The sequence below is a fragment of the Ambystoma mexicanum genome, chromosome 4q (genome assembly GCF_040938575.1).
Source record: "Ambystoma mexicanum isolate Mex_15411 chromosome 4q, UKY_AmexF1_1, whole genome shotgun sequence".
Taxonomy (NCBI): domain Eukaryota; kingdom Metazoa; phylum Chordata; class Amphibia; order Caudata; family Ambystomatidae; genus Ambystoma; species Ambystoma mexicanum.
The window spans coordinates 213,478,345-213,505,993 of NC_090928.1; the positions used below are offsets into that span (position 1 = coordinate 213,478,345).

At 45.7% G+C, this 27,649-nt stretch overlaps 1 protein-coding gene across 1 annotated transcript in view; it reads right to left on the reverse strand.

Moving 5' to 3' along the window:
- TIAM2 (TIAM Rac1 associated GEF 2) overlaps positions 1 to 27,649 on the reverse strand; it is a 552,861-nt gene that overhangs the window by 345,037 nt on the left and 180,175 nt on the right. Inside the window, exon 9 of the mRNA XM_069607743.1 lies at positions 16,821 to 16,892. Coding sequence (XP_069463844.1) covers positions 16,821 to 16,892 — 72 coding nt within the window. The remainder of the gene's footprint in view (positions 1 to 16,820; positions 16,893 to 27,649) is intronic.

Here is a 27,649-nt window from a genome sequence, read left to right on the forward strand (position 1 = left end):
CCTTCTGCACGAGACCACAAGCATCCCCAGACATGTTTCAGCCTTGTTGGGCGTCATCAGTGAGGAGTAGCTTGGGTCTCTAGGCCCGGCAGACTCGGGACCCACGTCTGGGCATACCCGTCCCACTCGGGGTGACTTTAGCAAAATGAAAGGTGATGGCTGGAAGGTTTTGAATAAATCATAACCACGGGCAAAGCTCTGGGCAACCCTCCAGACCATCGTTTTTCAGTCTGCCAAGCCATTACAGAAGGGGAAAAACCATATGCAAATCAGGCATGGTCCTACCCCAAAAGGGGCAGTTCAGCCCGACCTGCTAGGCCACATCCCTTCTGCACGAGACCACAAGCATCCCCAGACATGTTTCAGCCTTGTTGGGCGTCATCAGTGAGGAGTAGCTTGGGTCTCTAGGCCCGGCAGACTCGGGACCCACGTCTGGGCATACCCGTCCCACTCGGGGTGACTTTAGCAAAATGAAAGGTGATGGCTGGAAGGTTTTGAATAAATCATAACCACGGGCAAAGCTCTGGGCAACCCTCCAGACCATCGTTTTTCAGTCTGCCAAGCCATTACAGAAGGGGAAAAACCATATGCAAATCAGGCATGGTCCTACCCCAAAAGGGGCAGTCCAGCCCGAACTGCTAGGCCACATCCCTTCTGCACAAGACCACAAGCATCCCCAGACATGTTTCAGCCTTGTTGGGCGTCATCAGTGAGGAGTAGCTTGGGTCTCTAGGCCCGGCAGACTCGGGACCCACGTCTGGGCATACCCGTCCCACTCGGGGTGACTTTAGCAAAATGAAAGGTGATGGCTGGAAGGTTTTGAATAAATCATAACCACGGGCAAAGCTCTGGGCAACCCTCCAGACCATCGTTTTTCAGTCTGCCAAGCCATTACAGAAGGGGAAAAACCATATGCAAATCAGGCATGGTCCTACCCCAAAAGGGGCAGTTCAGCCCGACCTGCTAGGCCACATCCCTTCTGCACGAGACCACAAGCATCCCCAGACATGTTTCAGCCTTGTTGGGTGTCATCAGTGAGGAGTAGCTTGGGTCTCTAGGCCCGTCAGACTCGGGACCCACGTCTGGGCATACCCGTCCCACTCGGGGTGACTTTAGCAAAATGAAAGGTGATGGCTGGAAGGTTTTGAATAAATCATAACCACGGGCAAAGCTCTGGGCAACCCTCCAGACCATCGTTTTTCAGTCTGCCAAGCCATTACAGAAGGGGAAAAACCATATGCAAATCAGGCATGGTCCTACCCCAAAAGGGGCAGTCCAGCCCGAACTGCTAGGCCACATCCCTTCTGCACAAGACCACAAGCATCCCCAGACATGTTTCAGCCTTGTTGGGCGTCATCAGTGAGGAGTAGCTTGGGTCTCTAGGCCCGGCAGACTCGGGACCCACGTCTGGGCATACCCGACCCACTCGGGGTGACTTTAGCAAAATGAAAGGTGAAAAACATGACAACTTTGTGTCCGGCTTTCATTTCCGACCCTTCAGAACCCCCAACTTTAAGAAAATAGTAAAATACACTTCAAAATGTTATCTGGAGCCTTAACCCTACTAAGTCATGAGTAACTCATTATTTTGAGCAACTTATTTGTGACTCAAACAACTCTCAGCAGCTGTCAGACTCAATCCTTATGTCTTCTTTGTCAATCGGACCCTCAGGTTTCAAAGAAATTCCTTGTAAGTGGGATTCCGTGTGACCATTCACTGTTTTTGACCCTGACCGGAGAGGCGAGTCTGCTCTTCCTGAAGTGTCAGATAACGAAGCTTCTGACTAAAAGTCAGACAAGGTTGAGTATCCTGGAATACAAGTATTCATAAGGCAGTCTTTGCCTTCATAATGGCTCACTTAGAGTTGAAAAGAGTAGAACCGCCAAAGGAGAGGGTTTAAACTCTGCAACACACCAGACTCATTCACCAAAGCTTAGAACCATGTGCCTCGGGTGTCGAATGCAGAACACAATGTTCAAGCCTGACTGTGTTTAAGATGCGAGTACTGAGTAGATGGAAGAAATATTTTACTAGATCCTTTGGCCGAAGTACAGATGCTTTAAAGCCAATATTATGTTTTGAAGACTGTAACTTTGCATGCACAGGACTGAGATATTCTGTCTATCAAATATCACTATATAGAGAAGACACTGTGTCCTGCTCACACAACACTTTGCAATCAGAACAATAGCCTGTTTCATACATATTACAGATTTTATTAACCATCAGCATGAAAAAAGCAGAGTGCTATATTTCACAAAGTTTGAGTCTTTGATGCCCCGAAATGCTGGCGGGTGGTAGGAGGTTAAGTCTCCTATCTTCTGAATAGTGAGCTGCGACTTATCCTAGATTCTTACTCCTTCATCTGCACTGCAATAGAATCCTTCACGTTCTCTTGACTAGGACAACTACAGACTGCCAGGTGGCTCATTGTTGCTCGTTTGCAGGAGAGCTGGGCAAGGTCTTTCACGGGAAACCCAAGGTGAGGTTTCCCTTTTCTCCCCATGCACAAGCTCTAATAGCATTAAAGCCCTTCCTATCTGGCTTTATTATGAAAGAGTATATGACTTCAATACAAATAGTGTAAGAGAGGGGGAGGGGAGATATAAGAGACGGAACAGATCATTTAACACCTTTGAGGTATGCACAGAGGAGAGAAAGCAAACATATGCCAATCGTGATGTGGGTCTAGAGGAAGGGGGCCAAAAGGGGAGAATCGCGAGTAAGCAAAAGAGGCTCTATTGTACAGAAAAGGTGACACACAGATGGTGCTAACTTGTATTAAGTCAGAAACGGAACAAACAAAAACATGGACAGACACAGGTGAGTAACTGTTGTGAATGGGCAAAGATAGAGTTGTATACCAAGTAGAGTCTTCAGTCTTGCAGCAGGCAGATAAATGGGATCACTGGAATACCAAGCATTATCTGCCATCAATATAAATGTCTCTAAGTGATCCACGCATCTTGCTACTGAGGTGTATATGGGTGTTCCAGTCAGATAGAGCGGGGGATTAGAGCCTGGAGAAGGCCTTGATCTGTAATTGGTTTTGCCATGAAACATTTCCTCATGCTTTTCTGACTCAGAACCCAGAGTGCCGAAGGGCTGGTTTTGCCTTCCAAGGTGGAAAAACCTCACTTCCTATCACTCAAGCACAATCGGGTGTTTTCTTTCTAAAGTTAATATGAACGTTAAACCCATGGTAGCAATGGCAAGTGCACAGAGATGATAGCATAGGTCAGCATTTAAGTTGGCAGCACAACAAATCCTGGACGTGCAAGCTAATGATCCACCCAGGCTTGGCTGTTTTCCAAAGGCCATCCTTTCCTGCAGGTGTAACTCCATCCTACAGACATTCACCATTAAGAGCTGTAGTAATGGCTGCAGCATGGCTTTTCCCTCTGCTATTTACAAGTGTGGGAAATAAAACGGGTCTGCCAAATGGACAGCCAGACGCAAAGAACCCCTCTCCCACCTTCTTAGTGCTAGCCATCAGAGACACTCCATTTAATTAGACAAAGTCAAATTTGTTAATTCACAAATCCTAACCACTTGGATCATGAATCCATGCCCACAATACATTACAATTCACACTTCAAGAAATAGCTAATTAAGAGCCAACCCTTAAACAAACCCGACAACCGCTCAGAAACACAAGTGTAGAGGACCTGTGAATTTAAACATGACGTCAAGGTCTTCGGAAGAGAAAAAGACTACTCCAAAGACATGGCAAACTAAAAGTGGCAAGACTTTGATCATCCACCTAGTAACACTGACTAAACAACAAATCAACAATGTCAGGTGTGCCTGAAAATAATTGCATTTGTGCTCATTAATTGTAAAGCTCATTTTCATTAAGCGCAAAATTATATGATATGATATGGCATTTATAACGCGCCTATACACAAGTGTTTCAAGGCGCGACACACAGATGGTGCTAGCACAATTGTGTAGAAAACCACCTAGTCGGACCCAGTAGGTTGTAGCATATTTGCTCTCACCAACAAGCTAGATTTTTCATTCCTACATTTCGTAAAAAACCTGAGAAATGTTTCTAAAAAATGTGGGCCTTGTTAAATTAGCGTGAAAGCTACAGGAATGGGAAAGTTGCGTGTCAAAATGCTACAACGCACATAGGATAGTGAGGCAACCTGAGGTTCAATATTTTCTTTACCATCTTAATTGGAAAGACATGCCTATAAAAGAATTGCACTTAAAAACATAACATGATTGCCTTTTAAATTACGGTGGTGTGTTTATGTGCTGCTAGAGCCGAGCAAAACCCTTGAAAGGAGAAACACCCCCTAAGGGGCCTACAAGGTCCTTACTTTGGTAGCACAATGGTGAACAATGAGGGGACAGATTATCTAACGTTTGGAGCAGTGCTAAAAATTGAGCACGTGCACTTAGCACCATGTTGCTTGTGAAATATAGAACGGGGCAAATAGATTTTGCCCCACCATTTTATATCACATTAAGATATTTCCAATAGGGAGAAATGAAGCAGGCTGAGCTGTGTGCTATAATGGCATGAAAAGAAAGATTTGCTTCAACCAAATTCCCATCTTTCACGTTGTCAAAAGGGAAGCAATTATTTTGTTTCTTTTTGCACGAACAGAAAAATATGGAAAAAACTGTTTGTGTGCTCAGTTTTTCTACCTTGTTGCAAAATGTTGGCTAAGAAGGTCCTACCTACATTTGGAGATAACCCTACTTGCACGTTTCCATATTACACTGCGAGAAAAATTGGAAATATTTCACTCCATGCAACAATCTTTATATAATACAGATTTGGGCAAACCCGTTTGCTCAAATCTTTATTTTGCAAGCAGCAAAATTGGTGCTCAGTGGCTCCACTCACTTTTTAGCACCAGACATCTTCACCGAGGTTTAAATGTAGCAGCTCGGTTGGGTGGCTCCAACAAGTGTACTTTGCAGCCTGTGCTGCCAGACATCCTGCAATCAGAAGGGGTTTCCCCCTATAATCATGCAGTTCTATGCACCTGCAGTAGACAGGGAAACATCCAATCACTGCCCCTGGGACCGTGCAAGTCCCTGCGTTGCTCAAAGGTACCCTTTTTTCACTTTCCCCAAGCTGCCTATCACACTTCCCTGCATACACCCCTATTCACAGCACTGTGCTATTGAATCACCAGAGGGAAAGCTGTTGGCATTAAGTGATCACTGAGCTACCTGGAGTTAATGCACATTCATCTACCCAGCCTTTCTAGTGGTCCATGAACTATATTACAATTACAAGATTATATGGAGAAAAAAACATGCTTCTCACCATTACTGTGCAAAGACAATAACAACAATTCATCACAATTATGTCTTTTGTTTAGATAATGCATCTTGGCAATACAGACGAACATGACCATTGTACAATCTAAGGTCTGGATTTGCATCTGCAACACCCCATTATTTAAAGACTTCCTGCACAAGACCAGGAACAGCACAGCGACAGGACTTAGTTTATAAAATCACCAAGGCTGACAAGTTTACATTTAAAATAGAAATGAAAAACACAAAATTAATCACAAATCTACAATGTTGCTATTGTGCCATTCTTTGTGCTCTCCAAAGGTCACATTAATGAAGTACAACTTCAAAGCTTTAGTTAAGCCTTTGTGCGATATTTTGAAATCAAGAAAAAACTCAATGAACCTTTACAAGCTACAAAGTCAACGAGTTGGGTGTTTAGAACATAAATTCAAGAAGCAAGTGCTTAAAAGGGAGCCTAAAAAATGTGACAGTTTCTCCCCTTGAACACCCCCCAGGAATCCCCTCCCCCACATCATGTGCTCAGAATGGGAGCCTTGCACATCTAATTGGTTATTCTGTCTCCGATCCTATTCCTTTCTCACCCTTCAAAAACGGAAGCCAGGTTATTTCACCTGACACCTCACCTAACTATTGACGTCCATTTTTGGTGTTATGGAAGACTTTCTGAATTACAAAAAATTCTCTGAACGCTGACCCTGATGCACACCATTTGCTTGATCACACCGTTCGAAACGCAATACCTCACATTTGTTACTAGCTTATGCAAACTGCAAGCACTATCTGTGCTTATGTGCCACGATAACCAGTTCATTTTGTATTTTGTATATAGCATGCTTACACTATGACGGTGCTGCCCATGCTAGTTAACCTGAACTGCCTACTGCATAGCATGGTCACTGCGCCACTTTGGCCGGCTGCCACTCTATGTCTGCCGCATTTGTGCCCTGCCAACCATATTGGACTGTATTGACTGTGCCACTATTGGTCGCTTGCCATCCCCTTGCCTGCTGCATATTGCCCATGCTAGTCAATTAGCCTATCTCAATTGCCTCTTGTTTTGCCTGGTCACCGGGCCTCCTGTTCGGTTAATACTCTAGGCCTGTTGCCCATGTTCCCGACCCAACCAAACTGATCTGTATCTACTGCGACCTACGAGTCATCTGATTCACACATTGCATTGCCTACTAACTGCACATCTACTGGCCGCCTCTTTATGCCGGCACTTGCACCTACCTGCCAGCCTATCTTACCTCTCATTTCTCTCCTGCCCAATTAGTACTGACCCACTGTCTAGGTAGATAACTTCGGTTCCTCCCCTACCTCACTTGACCTTTGACCTAGCCCGTAAAATGCATTGCACCTTTGACACTCCACCACTTACCCTCGCTTGTTAATGCACCAAAGCATGCACCCCAGTCCACTCGACATCTAATCATGTACTTATTGTTCACCTTTCAGATCCTAATCTGGTCACCCCTTCTCACCTTCACCACACAGCTCTACGTCTCGCCCACTCCCACAATTAGTATAACATCATCTCCTGAACTACCTCTCACTCTCATCATGACAGGCCCTAATCCCGATTTAAACGCGCCGGCCCTCTGGCTACTACATTTCGCCACCAAACCTACCCCTAATCAACCATGTCCCACTATCATTAGAAATTCCAGGCTCGGCTCGCGCCTGCGCCACCTACCTCACCACCATCAACAACCTGGTTACATCCGCCAGACACCACACTAGGCCTGACATAGGCACAGTGAATCCGGTTGTGAGTTCCTCTCTATCACAGGCACACACTGTTGCCAATTGTCCACCATTGCCTCATCATGCCATATCGACCTCACCCAACCATTCCAGTCAACCATGTGCCTCATCAGTTAGAAACCAAAGATTAGCTTCCAGATGTCATCACTGGTCCTACCACCTGAACAATCCCACGCTCGACAATATCTCAAACTCCAGCGATAACAAAACCACGGCCCACTCGGCTCCTAAAATTGACTCGCCTCCTCATGTTCACATTGCCATCACTGCCCCTGAACTCAAAGGCGCGCTCATTAACACATGCTCCATCCCTGCATACGCCCTAGATATTGCAGATTTTCTAGCCACAGAAAACCTCGACTTTCTCGCAATCACGGAAACTTGGCTGCATGCAGCATCCGGCCCTTCTCTGACCCTGGCCATCCCAGACAACTATTCCATTATCAGGTGTGACAGGGACACCAATCAAACTAAGGGGGTGGACTAGCCTTCATATTTAAGAGTTCGCTTAACCTCAGAGCTGCCAACAGCCTGCAGCTGCCATCAGCAGAATTACTGTCTATTAAACCGCTGATCTCTCCTAATCACACGGCCACTGTACATCTCATTTACAGGCCCCCCTGGCCCGACCTCTTCATTCGCAGAGGACATTTCATCTATCCTAGCTACCAGTACTAAGCCCAACTCGCAAATAATTATATTGGGAGACTTCAATCTAGGCTACCAAGATACGAATTACACCAAAGCCTTTGACCTAGAAAGAGTCCTGGCCGACTTCGGTCTCACCCAACACGTCAATGAGCCCACCCACATCAAGGGTCACACTCTTGACTGGGTCTCTGACTTGAACTGTACGCTTAACATCACCTCTGTGTCGCCATGTGCATGGTCTGATCACCACAAAATATTCTCCATTAATTCCACTCCACCCACAGATAAACCCAACCTTGCCCCTCCCACTTCCACACGCAACAAAATGGATATTACGGTTGAGAAATTACTCCCACTTATCCTTCCTCTTTTGAACTCAGCGTCCACCACATGCTCGGACCCCACAGTGCTAGTAGACACCTACAACCGCGTCATGCTAAAAGCCCTCAATACCATTGCTCCCCTCAAACTGTGCAAACAAAAAACACGGCTCCACCTTAATTCCTGGTTTACCCCGCACTTATGCGACCTGCGCAAAGAAAAAAGAAAAGCTGAGGCTCATCGGAAAAGCTCACCTTCTCTAGTCAACAAAAACAACCTCACCACAGCCTCCCTTACCTACAAAGAAGCCATCCTAGCTGCTAAAAAGGAAGTATATAACAAAAGGAACACTCAAGCCCAATCAAATACCAAGGAACTCTTCAAGATCCTTAAGGAATTGGAGTCCCCTGTTGCCCCGCTTGATACATGCACACCGGACACTGAATGGTGCTCCAATATTCAAAAGGCACTGCTTGACAAAACTGCCATGCTCCAAGACAAAATCAACACTAAAAAAAGCTACCTCGCCGACTCAACGGGTAACCCCCAGTCTTACAAAAACCCTTTCTCCTAAACATTCCATCAAACCTTTCAGCTTCTCACCCCTCACCATTAAGGAAATCGAAAATATCATAACGAAGCTTAAGCCTTCCAATTGCCAAGGTGACGCCTGCCCTGCACCGGTCATAAAGGAAGCTGCACATGATCTCGCCCCTTTCATTACCTCTTTCATTAATGCCTCTTTCAAATCGGGCATTGTACCCGACAACCTTAAGGATGCTTGGGTCATCCCATTAATCAAAAAACCCAATCTTGATCCCAGTAATCCCTCTAACTACAGGCCCATCACCACGGTGCCTTACCTTCTCAAAATTCTGGACCGCACAGCCTATCTCCAAATCCAGGACTATCTTGAAAGCAACAATCTTCTAGGGCTTAGACAATCTGGTTTCCGTCCCAGACATGGTACTGAGACAGCCTTAATTGACTTGAAAACCCAAATTGAGGAGCTGAAAGACAAGGGCAAACTGGCGCTCCTGCTCCTCCTTGATCTTTCAGCTGCCTTTGATTTGGTCGATCACCAAATCCTCTGCCACCACCTCAAAAAATTGCGGCCCACTTCTCCTACGCAGCCACATCTTGGATTAGCTCTTTTCTGGCAAACAGAACCATGATGATCTTCTCTCCGATAGCCTCAGCTGATCCAGCCCACGTCCCGTGCGGAGTCCCACAAGGATCTTGTGTATCTCCCACACTTTACGTGTTTACTAAACTGCTCTTTAATATACTTGACTATCTGGGTGTCTCCTACACTAATTATGCGGATGACACCCAGATAAACATCCCTATCACTGGCGATTATGTAACAGATGCCAAAGCTCTCAATACAGTCTACACTGTCATTCAAGCCTTGATGGCTCATCATGGGCTTTGCCTTAATGATGGAAAGACGGAATTAATCATTCTTGGATCTCAATACAAACTCACTAAACTTGACCCCAAGTTCAATTCCTTCATTATTGACGGGAACAATATTAAAGTCTCTAGCGTCACTAAAACACTTGGAATATATCTTGACTCAACTATCCCTCAATGAACAAACCAACGCAGTTGTCTCAGCATCATCCTATACTTGCAAATTGATTACAGCATGTCGCCCCTTCTTGACAACGGAGAACTGTCTGATTCTCGCCAGAACCCTCATCATGTCCAAAATCGATTACTGCACCGCCCTCTACCTGGGGACTAGTCAAAGAAACATTCATAAACTCCAGGTCACGCAGAACAATGCAATAAGGGCAGCTCTCAACATTCCTAGGCGTTCCCACATATCTAACACGAGACGCAACTTGCACTGGCTACCCATCATTCACCGCATATCCCTCAAAGCACTTGTTCTAACTCACAAGGCACAAAACAACGCAGCCCCGGCTTACCTTTCCACGCGCTTCTTACAACACACAGCAACTCGACCACTAAGATCTTCTCAGGCTCATATGCTGACTATTCCCAGTTTCAAGCTACGGACAGCCGGAGGCTCGAGCTTCCCTGTCCTCGCGGCTAAGCTCTGGAACACTCTTCACAATGCTCTCAGAAACGTTCCTCACATCTATGCCTTCAAAGCTAAAACTAAACTGAAGTTACATGAACGGGATGCCCTAGCCTCCTCTTTATAAGACCTACATATGTCAATCTCATTACCGACTGCTCATTGTACATAGACTGTTTATACTGTATTCTTAGATTCGCTCCTCTCCTCTCTTTTGATGCTCTGAACTTTATGTAAATATGTGTAAAAATGTATAGTGTATCTATTTGCTGTAACTTGTAACCGCCTCTTTAAACATGCGCCCAGATGCCCCGGGGCAAGGTGCGCACTATAAATAAACAAAATACAAATACAAATACAAGACTGAATGCTATCTACTTATAATAATACCCGGGACGCAAGTACACATGGCTTAAATCTATGCCTCTTCAGTTTACGACAACATATGTCTCCTAAGGCAGTACTACCCCAAAGGTACCCACAATGTCAAAGAGAGGATAGAGTGGCGGTAGCTTTTTGCTCTGTTTAATAGGTTTCCAATCCATTTGACATGGATGGGTCTTTCTGACCCCCTTCTCCGTTTCACAAAATGGAGGCTGCCTTTGTTTTATTTCCTCAAATACGTGAGGGGGGGGTCAGATAACTATTCCTTTGTTCAACTTTATGCTTGAGCAGAGGTGGACATATTTGAGAACTGGATGTCTGTATCCCAGGGCTGAAGGTTGAATCCAGCCTAAAACCAGTTCCAACTGGCATACGCTGACGCCGGTCTGGGATAGAATGGATTCTCTTGCTTTGTGTACGAGAACCCTTTCTGAGTGCCCGGGTGCTTATTTTTTTTATTTATTGAACATTAGTATGGTGCCTATACAGAAGAAAGTGTTTCCAGGCGCTACAGGACTAAGGGGACGGGAACAGAGGAGGACAAAACAACAATAAACGGTTGTATTAGGCCTTGAGACATTCGGATCATGCAAGTGCAGCAAACAGGAAGTACAGGGGGGGCTGGTGGAGAAGTTTGGTGAGGGGGAGATGCAGGGGGGAAGGGGTTAAGGCGCTGGGTAAGTGCGGGTTGGGGGTGTCTGTGGGCAAGTGCTATGTGAGGCCAGGAGGGCAAGTGCAATAGTGCTATGGGGGATGACGTGAGGGTAGGTTGTGCGGGGAGGGGGGTGGACCAGACTCAGTGCTGAGGCAGTATGGTTGAGGGAGGGGGGCTGGCCTGTGTATGACTCAGAAGGGACCAGACAGCCAGCCATATCAGCGCAGTCAGCCATATCAGCACGGGGTGTGTGGGGGGATATTAGAAAAGAGGGGGGAGAGAGAAGGAGGAGAAGAGGAAGGTCTTGAGAAGCTTCCGTAACTTAAGGAGATCCGGCTCAAGTCAGAGGGGCAGGGAGGCCATTCCAGAGGGAGACTCATGCTGAGGAAAGATCTACTGCCCACTCTCGGCTTGAAGAAACGTCTGTCCTGCAGAGAGTTATAGTTGGAGGACCGCAGGCCGATATTTAGTGACCGCCATTCTGTTTGAATTATGCTTGGTGTGTGAGTGCTGTGTTCACTCCGTGTTTCCTAAGGGGAATAAAAGCAGGTCCGTTTAATACTCACATTGTCTACTTGCTGAAATTCGGAATCTGCATTCCTGGAAAGCCTGCTCTATTCGAGGAAGGACCAAATGTCTGCATGAGCATCCAACGGCAAAGCTCTCCCTCTCCCCAGGACCAGAAGTAACTGAGAGCGGCACTCCTTCCCCCTGATCTGGTGGGCATAACTGGAACACAGCTCCTGCATGAAGGCCTCATCTCCCTAAAGCTCCTGACAGCTGATCTATAAGTGGGAGCCCCTTTGTGCCAGATCCCTGAAGACAATTAACCATTTGGACGGAGGTTTCTTTATCTCAGGACCTTAGGAAAGCACCCTCATTCCAACTTCCCCATCTGGAAAGCTGCAGGAGCTTTTGTTGTACTTCGTCGTGCAACTCACCTTCCGGTCCTTCATGTGCGGCTGCCCATCTCTGGTGTATCTCGGTGGGTGACTCTCCAACTATAGCCTGCTCAAGGGTTTTCTGAAGCTGACCCCCTCCTCCTCAGAAGCCGAGCAGAAGCTGTGGGATGAAGATGGAACCTTGCATTGCTGACTTCATTCAGCTTTCAGCTTTGTTAGCTCATACCAATAACCTGGGTACCATTGCACCATCAATAATCACTCTTACCCAGGGTCTTGGGGTCTCTTCTGCACTGATGTGTCATCTCTGGAATCTACGTGGTCACCAAGCGTGCACAAGGACCGCCTCTGGAAACCACAAAGCTTCCTGCTGCAGAACAGCTTTTGGTGCCAGGGTATTGCTTCCCAAATCTGTCATTGCTGGCAAGTTCTTTCTTCACTTGAATCTTCATCACCGGGGCCCCTCTTCATTACCAAGGGTCTTCAGTGGCTTAAACCCCATTGAAACTCCAAAAACTGCTCCCATGTGCATTTTCACAAAATGTACCTTTTCTGCAAAAGCCTGCCAAGATTGTCACGACTAGCCCTTCTTAGTCTCTTACAAAAATACTTTGTAGTTAGGAAAAGTATTTTCCTTAACCATGATTGCATTTTCCCTGCGAGGAAAGACTCTTGATAAACTCTTACAAACTGTTTGTACTTACTGTTAAGATGGATTTCTAGAATCCGGCCTGGTGGACAGATTTTAGAGGCCACCCGAGTTATGAAGAACAAGGAACTCGGAGGTGTTAACCAAAACCCAATCAAGGTAATTTGGAGAGTGGTCAAGGCTTAGTCTCAGGAGAGTGTGCATAGAGTCAGGAGCCCTCAATGAGTCCACACAGCATGCCACACAATAATTGAATTTAGCCAGTCAAGTATAAAAATACAATAATTTATTACAGGCCTTATGAAAACACTGAACAATAAATCTAAAATGTAGTATTATCTGACAACACTCTAAATATATACAATTCACCATAGGTTCAAATATACATCAGATAAGTTCAGCAGTAAATCAGGTAAGTATTTTAGATGCATTAAATGATGGAATCGGATCACAAGACAATATCCTTACTTAAGAAGTCCAAACCCTAAAATGAATGGGGAAAAAGTCAAAGGAGCCACACAATGTTTCTTACCAGTATGTTTGTCTCTGTAGGAAGGATTCAATAGGCTTGTGTTGATGATCATTTCAAAGGTTCTACAAGAGGTAAGAAAGAGTTCTCCTTTCTTACAGAACCACAGTTGAATGAAATGGAAATCGGAGACAAAGGGACTAGTTCCCAATCTGATCGTATGGAGGACGGAGGAGGGTGAAGTGGGGTAGGAGAGGGGGTGGGGCAGACAGGCACACTGATGCTCACTTGGCCCCCTGGCTCATATTTTATCAGATGACTTTGCAGATCGTCTGGGGGCAACTGGGGGCTCGATCTTCTGCCGTTTGTTCCAGTGAGAGGTGGCAAAGAGTTGAAATTTCAAGGATTCTTCCAGTTGAATGGATGCAAGATGTAACCCTTTTCGAAGAAGAAATGCAGAATCTAATGCAGACATCTTCAGGACACTTTACACATTAGAGAAAGTCAAGCTACAGCGACGTCTCTGCACACAGGCGACGAGAGATGTCCTTACAGTTGTGGTCATATCAGCTGCTCCAGGACAGGTTCCCGTGCCATGCTGAAATTCAGGAAGAAAACTACTTGTAGCACAAGCTGGAGACCACTAAAGTTCCGGACTTCAATTTGGAACGGCAACAGTTCTGGCGAGGTAGCACAGGAGATAGCTAGTCAGTCCACTGGGTAGTGTAGGTACACTTCTGAAAGCTCCGGTGGGCTGGATCCACAAGAAGGCGTTGCAACGAATTGGTCCCACTAGTCAAATGACTGATGGACTGGTCAAGGTCTTTGGAGATCAGGAAGAGGAGCTGGACTTCACCAGGCTGGATACAGGAATGGATACAGGACTGGATGCTGGGCCACTTCAGGAGCCATCTCGGGATCTTCACAAGGCTGCTCTTCTTCAAAGGATTCTTGGCTCCAATGTCGATCTGAAGAAATGGCTATAGAGATCCCCCGCTTATCCAAAAACTGAGCTCTAAGCAAGTCCAAGCCTACTAGGGGTGCACCAAAGTTTCAAGTAACTATTCGACTGAATTTCGACTGTAAAACAGCTATTCCACTTCTGCCGAATACTTTCTGCAGTAGCGACTCGAAGCCCAAATCCACTTTCTATGATTAGCTGTCTTCTCCCTATTTGGGAGATTAAAACCAATCACAGAAGGTGGGACACTTCAGCAGAGCAGCAGATGCTGTAGGCTGCAGAAACCAAATAAGCGGTTCAGCCTGACTAAAAGTAAGCAGCCCAGGCCTGCCTTAAATAGGAAGTGAGGGAACAGTTCCCTTCCCTCACTGCCAACAGACCAGAAGAGACTCAGGAGAAGAGCCAACTCACCAGAAGTAAGCCACCACCCTTCCCCTCATCCCCCACCATGGCATACACACAGTGAGGATGCTGAGGAACTTTGGTCCCCGGCGGCCTCAGCAATGCACGTACTCCCCCACCCCTTCCGACACCCGATGAGGCCACTGGGGTGTTCTGTACCCTAGCAGCCTCACCGTTCCTCTGACCTGACCTCTGTTTCATCTGGGGCCACCGGTTTTGTGGCCTCTTCCAGCATTCAGGTCATGGGGGCTGCTCCACCGGCTGCATGCGGCCCCCCATCGATCCACACAACGCTACCAGGGGACTCTGGTCCCCAGTGGCCTCGGCAAAGCACATACTCCCTTACCCCCCTCCAACACATGGTGTGTTTTGGACCCCGGTAGCTTCAGAGTTCCTTTCGTAGGGGTGGCGGTGATGTGCGTGCCCCCTGAATATAGGATGCTGGCTGCTAGCGCATAAAAACAAAGTGTATTTTGGGCAAATAAGAATGACCACCAATTTATTAAACATGCCTGTGCTAGTAGTAATTCAAACATTCATTCCTTCCGGGCATGCAATGAACACTTGGTATGGTGCTCATTTTCTCTGTCAGAATAGTGACTCACAGTAAAATATATAAAGCTTTGGACGGTTTCATTAGTTGAGCTTGGCTTGTTGAGCAAAAGACAACTTTCAGGTGCAGTCTGTGAAGTCGTCGCATTTCCCGGCTCTGCTGCACACATAGAACCACTGTCTGGCACAATATGTGTCTGGCAGTGTGTCTCAGTTGAGCTGCAATATGCAACAAGTACCTAAGTTGAGAAAGCGCACTAGCCCTGACTGCCGCTCGCACAGCTGTGTCGCAGCAGTTTCCAGAACAGAGTGTCTCAGACAAACAAGTTACTTACCCCTGGTAACGTTCTCTCGACTGGATGTTCCTCCCACGTATTCCTCATCTTTGATATATTCAAGTCTGCTTGCAACTTGCTTCGGAAAATGTTTCCATAGGGCCGAGCGTCGTGCAGCATCGAATCTTGGTCCTGGATGGTCTCCGTAGCGTCCTTCGTAACGTTTTCGCTAGTATATAGTGGCACGCGCGCTGACCATTACCTCAGTTCTTTGTTTTTTCCTCTTTTAATTACCATGCTGTGTCACATGAGGAGATAGTCTTGACTTTGCGAGAAATGAAGGTCTAAGACACAGAACTTCTGGGCAAGAGAGGATATATGGAAGGACGATGAGGAATACGTGGGAGGAACATCCAGTCAAAAGAATGTTACTAGGGGTAAGTAACTTGTTCTTCGAATGGATTGTGTCCTCCCATGTATTCCTCATCTTTGAAAGACTCCCAAAGCAGTTTGAGCTTGGCGGAGGGTGCTAAGAATTTACTTTATTTGTTAATGTTATGGAGGACAGCCTTGCCAAATTTGGCTTCCTCTGTTGAAAAAGAATCTACACAGTAGAATTTGCTAAATGTATGCAGGGACTTCCGTGTTGCCGCTCTGCAAATGTCTCTCACTGGTACACCTCTTTTAAGAGCCGAGGAAGCAGCCACTCCTCTAGTAGAATGCGCCTTCAGACCTTAGGTTGAATCCTTGTCTGCCAACGAGTAACACTCAGTTATACATATAATAATCGATCTAGAGATGGTTTGTTTTGTGACAACTAAGCCTAATCTTTGACCAGCATAACCAATAAATAGCAGAGATATTAATTGTTTTCTATTGGTGTCCTTTATCTGTGCACCAACTATATATTGTTTTGTAGGGTGATTGTTAGTTCAACAATAATCACTAATGGTCCACTCTTTGTTTTATTTCTCTTAATTGTTTTATTTATTCAGCTTCACTTCACACAATTTGTTTTCTCTTTCTCACACTTTCATTTCTCTCTACACGTGTTTCACCATAATTATTTTCCATGGTCCATCAGGAGAGAATCTGACAAAATGAACATTTCAATCATTTACAAAATTTATATATCCTCAAAATAGTTTTTTGTTAATTTGAAAATATGAACAGAAAATGTAACATGCAATAGGAGAAAATAATGAAAACAAAAATAAGAAATGTGTTTTCTACAATAAACCAATAAACAGCCATAAGTATGATGTTTCAGTAGGCTCATTAATTCTCGTTTCTGACTTTCTGCACTTATTGGTAGAAGAACACAGGCATACAAAAGCTCAGTTTGCAGCCATTTTGCTGCATGAACTAAAAGAGCGAACATTAGCCAAGCAGAAGCTGAAATGATTGGACCGTCGTCCCGCCCTTCTTCCCTTTCTCGCTGCATGCATGTGTCAAAAGATCTGCATATCCGATGGCAGAGACCAACTATGCTCACCTCGCTCGAGCTGTTCGTGTTTTGAGGCAGTTGCATTCCTGGGCATCCTTGGCTTCCACCAGCATCAAATATCTAAACAAACAGAGCAAAGTGTAAGTTTATATCAGGAGTCTGTTGAGGACAAATTAATTTCACTTATAAACAAGATACTACAAGCAGAAGAGATGCATACAATGTTATGTTATGTTAACAAAGTATATTCAGCGCACGTATTCCCTAAGGCATCTTGGCGCTGGTAGCATGGACAGTAGATTTTGATGGAATGACTGATTATAGAATAGTGTAGTTTTAAGTAGCCGGCGGAAAACAAGTTGATCAGCAGTCCCCCGTAGAGCAAGTGGAAGGTCATTTGAAGCTTTAGCGTCTGCCAACGAAAAAGCTTGCCTATTGATCGAGATAGTCTGAACCGAGGGACCGCTACAAGAAGAGCCGACTGGGATCGCAGAGAGCGAGTGGGCACATAGTGCAGGAATTTCGCTTGCAAATATTCTGCTGTGAGACCGTAGACAGCCTGATGTACAATGCACATGGACTTAAAAAAGATCTGATCTGCAACGCGAAGCCAGTGCAGTTGCCTTAGCAGTAGAGACATATGGGCTCCAAAGGGAGGGCTGAAGAATAGATCTGGCGGCCGCATTCTGGAGTAATTGTAACTGCTTGATCAAATAGCCAGGCTGAGCCAGATAGTGAGTTACAATAATCCAGTACGCTCAAGACCAGGGCTGCAACCACCGGGGCCTGACATGGTGCAGGAATAAAAGGAAGAACCTTCTGGAGAATGCAGAGCTTAAAGTGGCCGGTATTGCATACCCCTGCAACCTGCTCATCCATGGCGAGGGAGGCAGAGATTTTTACCCCCAAGTTTCTGCCTGACAGGACAGGTGTGGTAAGTGGGCCAAGAGAGGAGGGCCAAATATCTACAGTCCAAAACAGGTGGGGAGATACAGTACCCACGACCAAGACCTCGGTCTTGCTGCCATTGAGCTTTAGCCAGTTCGTCCTCATCCATGTCCCAAAGTCCTCAAGACACTTCCTGAGGCGGACAGCTGTCTCAGATTGAGTGAGGTCCAGGCGGACCAAAACTTGGGTATCATCCTCATAAGAGTAATAGCGGGACCCATGAGACTGAATGAGACGCAGCAGAGGTCTAATATAAACATTAAACAAAATAGAGGACAGCGCTGATCCCTGAGGGACCCCACAGAGAAGAGACAAAGAGCTAGAGTGAAAGGGAGGTAAGGAAACTGATTGGGATCGATCTGCCAAGAAGGCCGTGAACCAGTCCAGGACTTCGCCCGACAGGCCAGCTGCAGAAAGACGGGAGAGCTGGGTGGAATGGTCAACCGTGTCGAAAGCAGCTGAGAGATCTAACAATAGAACTGCTCCGACACCCCCCTGATCTACCAAGCCCACCAAGTCTTCTAGCATAGAGTTCAATACAGATTCAGTACCTCTCCCAGGTCGAAACCCGGACTGAAACAGATCGAAGTACTGGGAAGACTCCAGGAAATTGGACAAAAGAGGGGAGACCAGTGCCTCCAAAACCTTTATCAGGAACGGCAGGAGTGAAATAGGGCGATAGTTGGGTAAGACCTCGGGGTCCAGAGAGGGCTTTTTTAACAGAGGCATAACCAAAGCATGCTTAAGTTAAGGCGGAATCACTCCACTTGCAAATGAAGGATTAACTGCGGTAGTAATATGGGCAATCAAATCACTGGATGCTTCCTTTAAGAGAGCCAGAGGTATAGCATCAGCCGGAAAGGCTGATTTAAGTTGATGGATCGCCGACAATACATCTGAGTTAGATAAGAGAGGAAACGTGGACCACGATCCATAGGTAGAAGGGAGTTCAGCAGAGTCCCTATCGGCCATAGGCGAAGGCGTCTCTGCTTTTATATTTTCCCAAATGGTAGATATTTTGGTCACGAAAAACGCTGAGAGGGAGTCACATAGGTCCTGTGAGGGCGGCACCAGGGCAAGTCCTTTCTCGGGAGTAGATAAAGACTGAACAAGGTCAAATAGGGACTTCGGTTTATTAAGGGCCCCCTCTAACTTGTGACTGAAAAACTTTTTTTGCATTAATGACTGCTTTGTGATAGGCAGTGAGAGAGTGGCGAAAGACGTTTTAGCTTCACCCGAATAGCAGAGACACCACTTTCTCTCGGCCTGTCTACAGTGCAGTTTGCTTGCCCTAAGCTCCTCTGCGAATCAGGGATCCGGGGGGGTGGGGGGGGGAGGGCGGCTTTGCTGTTTACAGAATCTAACTAGGGCCAGCGAATCAGCTGTTGCAATAAAAGAGGCCTCCAGTGTGGCCAGAGAACAACTAGCCACTGAGCAACAGTGTGCTTGAATAGAGGGGATCACTTTGGGGTTAGATACCCAGAGCCAACTCCGCTTGTATATGGCAGGTTTGGCCAAAAGAGAGGGAGGGACCTGAAGCATAATCAAAAAAGGTACCAAGAAATGATCTGACCACATTACAGATGAGGGGGCGCTATGGCAATAGAGGTCGGAGGGGCGAACACCAGGTCTAAAATGCTGCCCCGTTGGTGAGTTGGTTCATTAGCCCACTGGAGGAGCCCAAGATCCAACATTAGGGCCATGAAGTGAGTAGCAGGGTTAACAGGAAGATTAAAATCACCACAATGAGCAGGTCAGGATATTTAATCTGCAGCTCTGATACCAGTGCAGGAAATTCAGCATAGAACATATCAGCCCCAGGGGGCCGAAATATCACCAGGACAGTAAGTGTACAGCGTATATACAATGGCATATCTGGTGAAAGAGTTTTGTGTTGGGTCTACTCATCTCCTCCCCTACAATCTATGGCGGTCCATTGTGAACAGGCACAAAAGGAAAGAAGAAACACAATTGTAGATATTGTTCACAGGGTATCTAGTCTAAGAATAGAAAGTACAAGTTACTTACCTGTAACTCTTGTTAACCAGCATGGGTCTTACATGGCTTCACATGCTCATGTATATTACCGGTGGTCAGGCTGGGATCCTCGGTAATATAAAGTAGTTTAGCTTTAGCCAAAAACTGCATGTCGCTTATATAGCCTATTGCTGTCACTTTGGGTCATACTGCCCCAGCCAATAACATCCGTCCTCCTTAGCTCCACCCCAGGTGGCCATATTCAGATTTGGTCAAGCACGTAAAGTGGCAGTAGGAAGCAAGAAGAGCCAAGAGGGGAAGGAGGGAGGGTTGACATGTCAATCCATGTAAGACCCATACCGCAGAACAAGAGTTACAGGTAAGTAACTGGTACCTTCTTCAGCATTGGGTCTTACATGGCTTCACATGCTCATTAATACAACTACACAAAAATACACTTACACAACCACAGGAGGTGTCCGACACAAGACTCCTCACTGTAATCCCTATTGACACAGTAGAATCACATGAAGGTGTGTGCAGACCTCCATGTAGCCGCACTGCAGATATCCAGCAGAGGAACATCAGAGATGCAATGGCTCTGGTGGAGTGGGCTCTCTGTCGGCCTGGCCAAGGTCTGATGGCCAGATGATGGCAATGTGTGATCAACCGGAGAGCCACCTGGAGATGGAGGCCTTGGACAAGGCCTTCCCATGCCCCAAAGGTCCAAAATTGATGAAAAGCTGAGAAGTCTAACGCCCAGTGAATGAAAAGATCGTTCAGCAGGTGAAGAACGGTTTGCAAACTGGCAGAACTAAAGGTTTGATTAAATGAAAGTACGATGGGACCCTTGGCATAAAGGAAAGCTGAGTTTGTAGAACCACCTCAGCAAAGTGAAATGACAAATATGGAGGTTTACATGAAAGAGCTTGTATTTCCCTAACCCGCCTGGCAGAGGTGATAGCCACCAGGAAGGCGGTCTTCCAAGATAGAAACTTCAAGGAGGTCCGATGCGTAGGTTCAAATGGGGCCCCCCCATTAGCTTCGACAGTACCACATTCAGCTCTCACAGAGGGGCAGGAGCTTTCATCTGAGGGAACTTTCTAAAGAAGCCATGGAGGAGCTCCTAAACGAGCCTGTGAGACCATAGGGAGAGCTTGCCCGGAGCACAAGTGTACCTTGATAGATGCATCGGCAAGGCCAGGCTTGGCTAGCGCGAGAAAGTAAGAAGAAGCTGTGGCACCATGATGCACAGCTGAGAAATCTTTTTTTTTTTTTCGGTTTATTACAAACATTTAAAAATATTTTACAAACACACAATAGTACACTTCATCAGAAAAAGAACTGTCCATTGACAATCCCTTAGCCATCCCTTAGCACTCACTTAGCAATACTCCTGCCAAAAGCACAGCCAACTATACAAAACATTGATCTCCTTGTGCTTCCACTGACAATGAGTTCAATCGATTTTCAATTACCATCAGAAATCGGGTTAAAGGTAATATCAGCTTCCTGTCACATCCTTGAAACATATAGGCCCACCAATCGTCCGCACAACGGGACGGATAAATTGCTCCCCAAGTGGCCGGATGGATTGTCCTTTCAGAGCGGAGGTTAGTGCAAAATAGGACCAAGTGCTTTAAGGTTTCCTTGTCTTTGGAACATATCCTACACGTCAAGGATTCAACTTTGTTTGAACGCCAAGACATCAGCCGTTCACTGGTTTTAAATGCATTCAACCGCATCAGCATAAACACTCTTCGAGCCTGTGGGTCTGGAAATAATTCAATGTAACGTTGCAAAACATTAAAAGGCCTTGTCTCGAGCGGGATATCCTTCATCATGGAAGCTGTGCTGCGTTGCGTACAAGTTTGTTCCCAATCTGCGCGCCATATTTTTAATTTGGCAGCGTTCGGGTCGTTATGCAGCTGGTCCATGCTAATCCCATAATTTCTTAAGATATCTTCACATCTTTTCGACCATAATGATACCATGCTGTTTGCCGGAGATGGATCGTGAAAGATATCAAATTGAGGGATGTGTTCACGCTGGCGTGATTTCCGAAATAAAGTTATTAGGGCCCAGCAAACCCTTGCGTGTAACGAGATAAGTGAAAGTTCATATCTCACACAAGCTGTTGCAATGCCCCTAGGCAGCGCCAGTACCTTTGACCAAAAGCAGTGCTCCAGCGAAGACCATGTGTCAGCACTACAGCCCAAGGCGTTTTCTGCGCCATATAATAGTACTGGGATTACCTTCTGATGATAAAAGGCAAGTACCGGTTTTAATGAAAATTTCCCATATTTATTCCGTATAATGACAGCTTGACTGGCCAATTGTTTGCATTTACTTTTGTTTTCAGACTTCCAAGGGCCGTCGTTGACTGATGAATTTAGTAACATTCCAAGATATTTTACGTTCTGAGATGTCTGAATAGCCTCCTTACCCAGATACCATCTTGGATGGTTTTTCGAGTTTCGACTTCCACTGTTAAGATTTTTTAACACCATAATTTCACACTTTCTTGTGTTTATTACCAAGTGGTTTGATGCAACATATTGTGCAACTGCATTCAATTTCCTCTGTAAACCTACGGGAGTTAGATCCATAATGACAAGATCGTCGGCATATAGCAGCCAGCTTAAGCAGGTCTTTCCAATCTTCGGCGGAAAAGATCTTACATCATTAATTGCCAGTCCAATATCGGATATATATAAACTGAATATTGCAGCTGCTAAAGGACAGCCTTGCTTCACCCCTTTATAGGTCTTGATTGGGGTTGATACGTTTCCAGCTTGATCCAACCGGATTTTTATGGAGGTTTCAGAGTGCAGTTCGCGTATTGCTGCCATTAAGTCGACTGGACATCCCCAACTTTGCAGTTTTGCCCACAAGCGGGCTCTGTCAATGGTATCGAAGGCGCAAGAGAAGTCGATAAAGGCCAAGTAGGTCTTAGATTTAGATTTTAATGCTTCCATTTTCAACAGATTTAGCACTAGCAAGTTTAGAGAACAGCCCACTTGCTTTACGAAACCGGATTGCCTTTTGTCTACGTGGTTAGTCTCAATTGCCCATTTTACCAGTTTGTGTTGTAACATTGTGGCATAAATTTTCCCCAAACTGTCGAGTAAAGCCACAGGACGATAGCTCTTTGGGCAAGTTCTGTCTCCTTTCTTGAATATTGGGACAATCACAGCAGATTTCCAGGATTTCGGAGTTTTTTGAGATTTACAGATCCTTTCAAATAGGGATACGCATATGGACGCCCATAGCTCAGGCTGTTTAATGGTGAAATTGGAAAGCCCATCCGGTCCAGGGGCTCTTGATTTTTTTGCTTTAATTATGATAGACACTATCTCTTCTTTTGGAAACGTCAAATTCCATGGTATCGCGGTCGGTCCCAGGGTGGTAATCTCAGGGATATTGGCTTTATATAAGTCCTCGAAGTGATTAATCCAGGTTTCTTCGGAAACCATGCTGGACTGTAGTGCCAATTGAGGAGCCTGAAAGTTGTTAATGATTCTCCAAAAATCGCTCGTGTTTTTGTTTTTCAGAGTGTTTAACATCTGTTCTGCATCATTTTGTACTTGTATATATTTGTGCATTTTCAGCCAATTTTTGTATTTTTGCTTTGCCGCCTTTGTTTCTAGTTTACGAGTGTTCATATCAAGAGCCTTAGCTCTCCTTATGGCAGTGCGCATCATTCGTTTTTTCGTCAATATCTCAATATCAAAATGGTGGACACGAACCATGTTGGAGTTTTTGGAACCCGCTTTTGCAGTTTTGAATTGTGTCAAGAGATGTTCATATTCCAGGTCTGCGCTCAGATGACAATACTGGAGCATCACCCCCTTGACTTCACTCTCTTCTAATCTTAGGCGAACCCTATTAGATTCGACCATGAGATTATGAGGCCATTTTGGTCTTTGAATGAAGCTGTTTGATACAAATACCATGAGCAACATGTTGTGGTCGCTCTGATCTTTTACACAAATCCTCAATGATTGAATCCTCGGATGCAAGGCTTCGGATGCGAACATATAGTCGATTGTTGAGGATGAATCCATCCGATGCCATGTTTGCCTAGATGGTAAATCGCCACACGTGTTGCCATTCAGCATCTGAAAATTACGTAGCTTCATTTCAGTTGCCCAAGCATGTGCCAGTGAATTATGAACTAACTGTGGTTCCTTACATAGATCGATGTTTAAGTCCCCACACAGAAGAATATTTGGAGAGTCTGTGGTTTACATCAGATGATCAATTACACCGGTTATCAGATCTATAAACTCCATTTTACCGGCGCGTAGGTGGTTCCAATATACGTTCAGAATTACAATCGTGTCCTTCTTCAAATCTCGTCTTCCTGAATTCTCTATGATTGTTTCCTGAATATATGGAGAATGATTAACAGACTTCAAGACACGCCAGCCAGAACTTCTTCTGACCATCGTTAAGAGGCCTGACATGGGGCGACCCAACCTAGCTTTTATGGCCGGATTTAATACCGACTCAAAGTCCGCTATGAGTGGTAGATCACTTAGCCAGGTTTCCTGAAGACACACGATTTGGAGGTTTTCTAACCAGGGTGTGTTAAACAGGTGCAGGAACCCTCGAGTATTCCAGGAGGCTACAGAGCAGATGGTAGGGGCTTTTGAGACCTGGCATTATTGGCTCTTCTTAATATTTAAAGCCCCAGCAAGCCAATTCCATTCTTGATTATCAGCTGCAGATGTTGTCGAGTGCAGGCGCTGATTGCAGGATCCATTGAAAGAATCCTTTCTTTTAATTGTTATTCTCATCTGAGCGTTGGAGCCGTCGCTTTTAGCGGAAGCCTCGCTAGATGGAAAAAGAGGATTCCTTGGCCGGCGCGGTGATTGCTTAAGACTTTGAGTGCAGGTATTTGTCGAATGAAACGACCCTTCCAATGTCCTTGGTGGCACTTCTTTCAATGCTGTTGGTACTGCAGTGGCGAACAAAGGGACTTCCTTTCTATTGTTGACGACCTCACTGGAGTTTTGTCGTGGTTCATCAGAGTCGTTCAGTTTATAGACGTCAAAGCCTAATGAAAACAATGCCACGTTTTCTTCTAATATTGACGTAATCAGAAGGTTCGATGAAAAGTGAAGCAACACCTTATCGTTCGTGCCTTCAGCTGGAAACTCCACGACTTTAATGTCATTCGAGGTAATTGCACGTAGGCTTGGTACCAGGTGAAGTAATTGGAGAACCGTTCTACGATTCAAAATCAGATTCGCAATTGGATTCAGGCTCTCGATTGCCAGTTTGTGTACACACACTTTATTCGGCGCTGATTTTAGGCCCTTGTCGTGTGAAATTTGGGAACGTCTGTCACCCACCAATTCTTTTAAGCTTCCTCGATAACTTTCTGGGGGATCATTCACAACAAGTTCCAGCAGAGACTTTTCGGGCTCCTTGTTCTTGTCTGTTTTGATCAAGGGGCATGACGATGCCAAGGATCCCCTTGGTCTACTGCTTTGCGCCTGAGCAATACAAAGGTTTCGTTTATCGGCCACGGTCATAAACACAGGGCAGGCTACTGGCGGACACATAGTAATCGAATTATCACAGGCTTCAATCAATTCACAGTGTCTTTCGTGAGATTTGTGTTTAAGAGTAGAATTTTTACCAATAGCCTCCTTTGTGCAAGGCTGCTTCATTATTACAGGCTTTGAAGCAACTTTATCCAATGATAATACAGGCGTCTCCATACCTTGAGTCAGAACCACTTTGGGTGATGGCACAGTGATTTGGGGCACATCAGAGCCTGTCGGTAAGACAGGTTCTAACTCTACGAGTTCTGAATCGTCATAAGTTGAAAAATCTAAGATTTCAGTTAAGCCGTCCTCAGACGGCATGGTATTCTTTATTTGAGGTTGGTTAGCTGAGATCAAATGAGCATTTTTTTGTGATGTTAAGGTGTTGCTCGACACAGGGACTTGAGACGTTGAAGTTTTGGCCGAGACACTAGAAAAAGCTTGTGCCATTTTTATATTTCGTAAAAATTTCTGAGATCCATTTGAGACGTTTTTCTTTGACTTTTGGTTCTTAGGTTTCTTGCTGGTTACAACGTGGTTTGATTTTAAAGGTGAGGTTGCCAGCTTCCCTGTGACACTGGAGGATCGTGTAAAAATAGAAAAGATCTTGGGTTGACCTTCATTTGTGGAGATACTCGCAACTTCGGTAGTTGTTTCAGTTACAGTATCAATGCCCGAAGGAGACGCCGTTTGGGGGTCAACGGAGGCCTTATTGGCGGCGCCTCTGGCCTGCTCGAATACTGTATTAAAGGACAAATTGACCCTGTTTGATACAGGCAAACTTGCCGATAAGCGAGGACCAGTGGATGAAGTAGGTAAGATAATCGGAGGCCCTGAGACATAGGGGACTCCAAGGGCCTTTACGGGAGTCGAAACAAGATCCACTTCCGTTAGGGTATTGTGCATTGCTTGAGACGACAGAGGAAAGAAGATCTTGGTTAGAGACAGCGTCCAATGGAGAATGCTGTTGTTTTGCTGGTTTAGTAAAGACTTGTTCAACCTGAGGTTTAACTTTCGTGCTAGGGAACTTACTACATGGGCGCTCTTCAGACGACCGCTCGCCTACAGTTTTAATGTCATGTTTAAATAGGGCAAGGGTCTCTCGCGCCACTTCGGCGAACAATCTTTTATCAGATGCGTCGGTTTTCTTGTTCTCATTTAACAAGACAAACGCTCCTTCCAGTCTTTTAAGGCACTCGTGTTGCTCGACATACGAGCGGTCGCAAGTTTTTTCAATTCGAGTTAGTTTTGAGCTCATCATTGCGACCACCGTTGTTAAGTCCTTAGTGGCTTCATGTATGTTTTCATACAGTTTCGTGAACGGGGCCAATGAGATCGACGAAGAGGCCATAAAAAGGGCTTGTAATTCCGTTGATGAAGGCATCGTCGGCAGAGTTATGCAAGATGAATTGGGTTGAGGCTCAGCAGGACTGGCCACATGAAGCTCCTTCTCACGACGAATTTTCGGAAATGGGCGTTCCATTAATGAAGAATCTGTGGAATCATTGTGAGAGGAGTGGTCGTTGCCGCCGGATTCATCAATGGCTCCGTCGGACTTCCATTTGGAGGAGGCAAGTCTTTTTTGGGAAGACAAGTATATTTCAGATGTCTCGTGCCTCAAGTCGGCCTTTAGGGACAGATCGGTTGATTTTAACCGTTTGTAGCACGAGTCAGGCCATATATCAGAAATTGCTCCCAACAGCTGGCTGTTATCACGTTTAACTGCAGATTTTACTTTCGGTTGGGCTGAGAGATTCGGCGCTTTCGGTGTCTTACTTGCGCACATTTTATTCAAGAGCGTTAAATTCTGCAGGACGTTGTTCACTACCCCAAGGGAGTCTCTTCTTGCGGGCATTGAATTACGTGCCTCTAGCTCGCCCATTGTGCCATTCTCCAGATTAAGAACGCAAATTTGGTCACAGCCGTGCAGACTTGAATTGGAAAAGTTATGTTGAATGCTAAGATTGTTCGCATTCGTGTATACGATTTCTTCATGCGAGCCCTCTGTGAACAGATTCGTGATGACACTCACTGGAAAACTCGCACTGATCATTGTGCTAGCGTCATTTAGAGTAGGACCCGCGTCATCGCTAGGTAAGCTAAGAAAAGAGTAGGTGGACGGCCGAGGCCCAGCGGTCTGATTTGCGGCAATGATCAGCTCCTTCTCTTGATCAAATTCCTGCTCTACAGTGAATTCGCTGCTAGAGGGTGCTGCTCCATTGACTCCGAGACCTTGTGCTGTTACTGAGATTGAGTTACCTTGGCCGCGCGTGTTCGTAGCCACACACGCTCCGAAACCCGCCCCCTCGGCATCATCGCTCACGGGAGCGGCGGCCAAACAGGCACACCCTACGACGAGAGCTGGGATGAAAGATCCGCCACAGCCGCAACTAG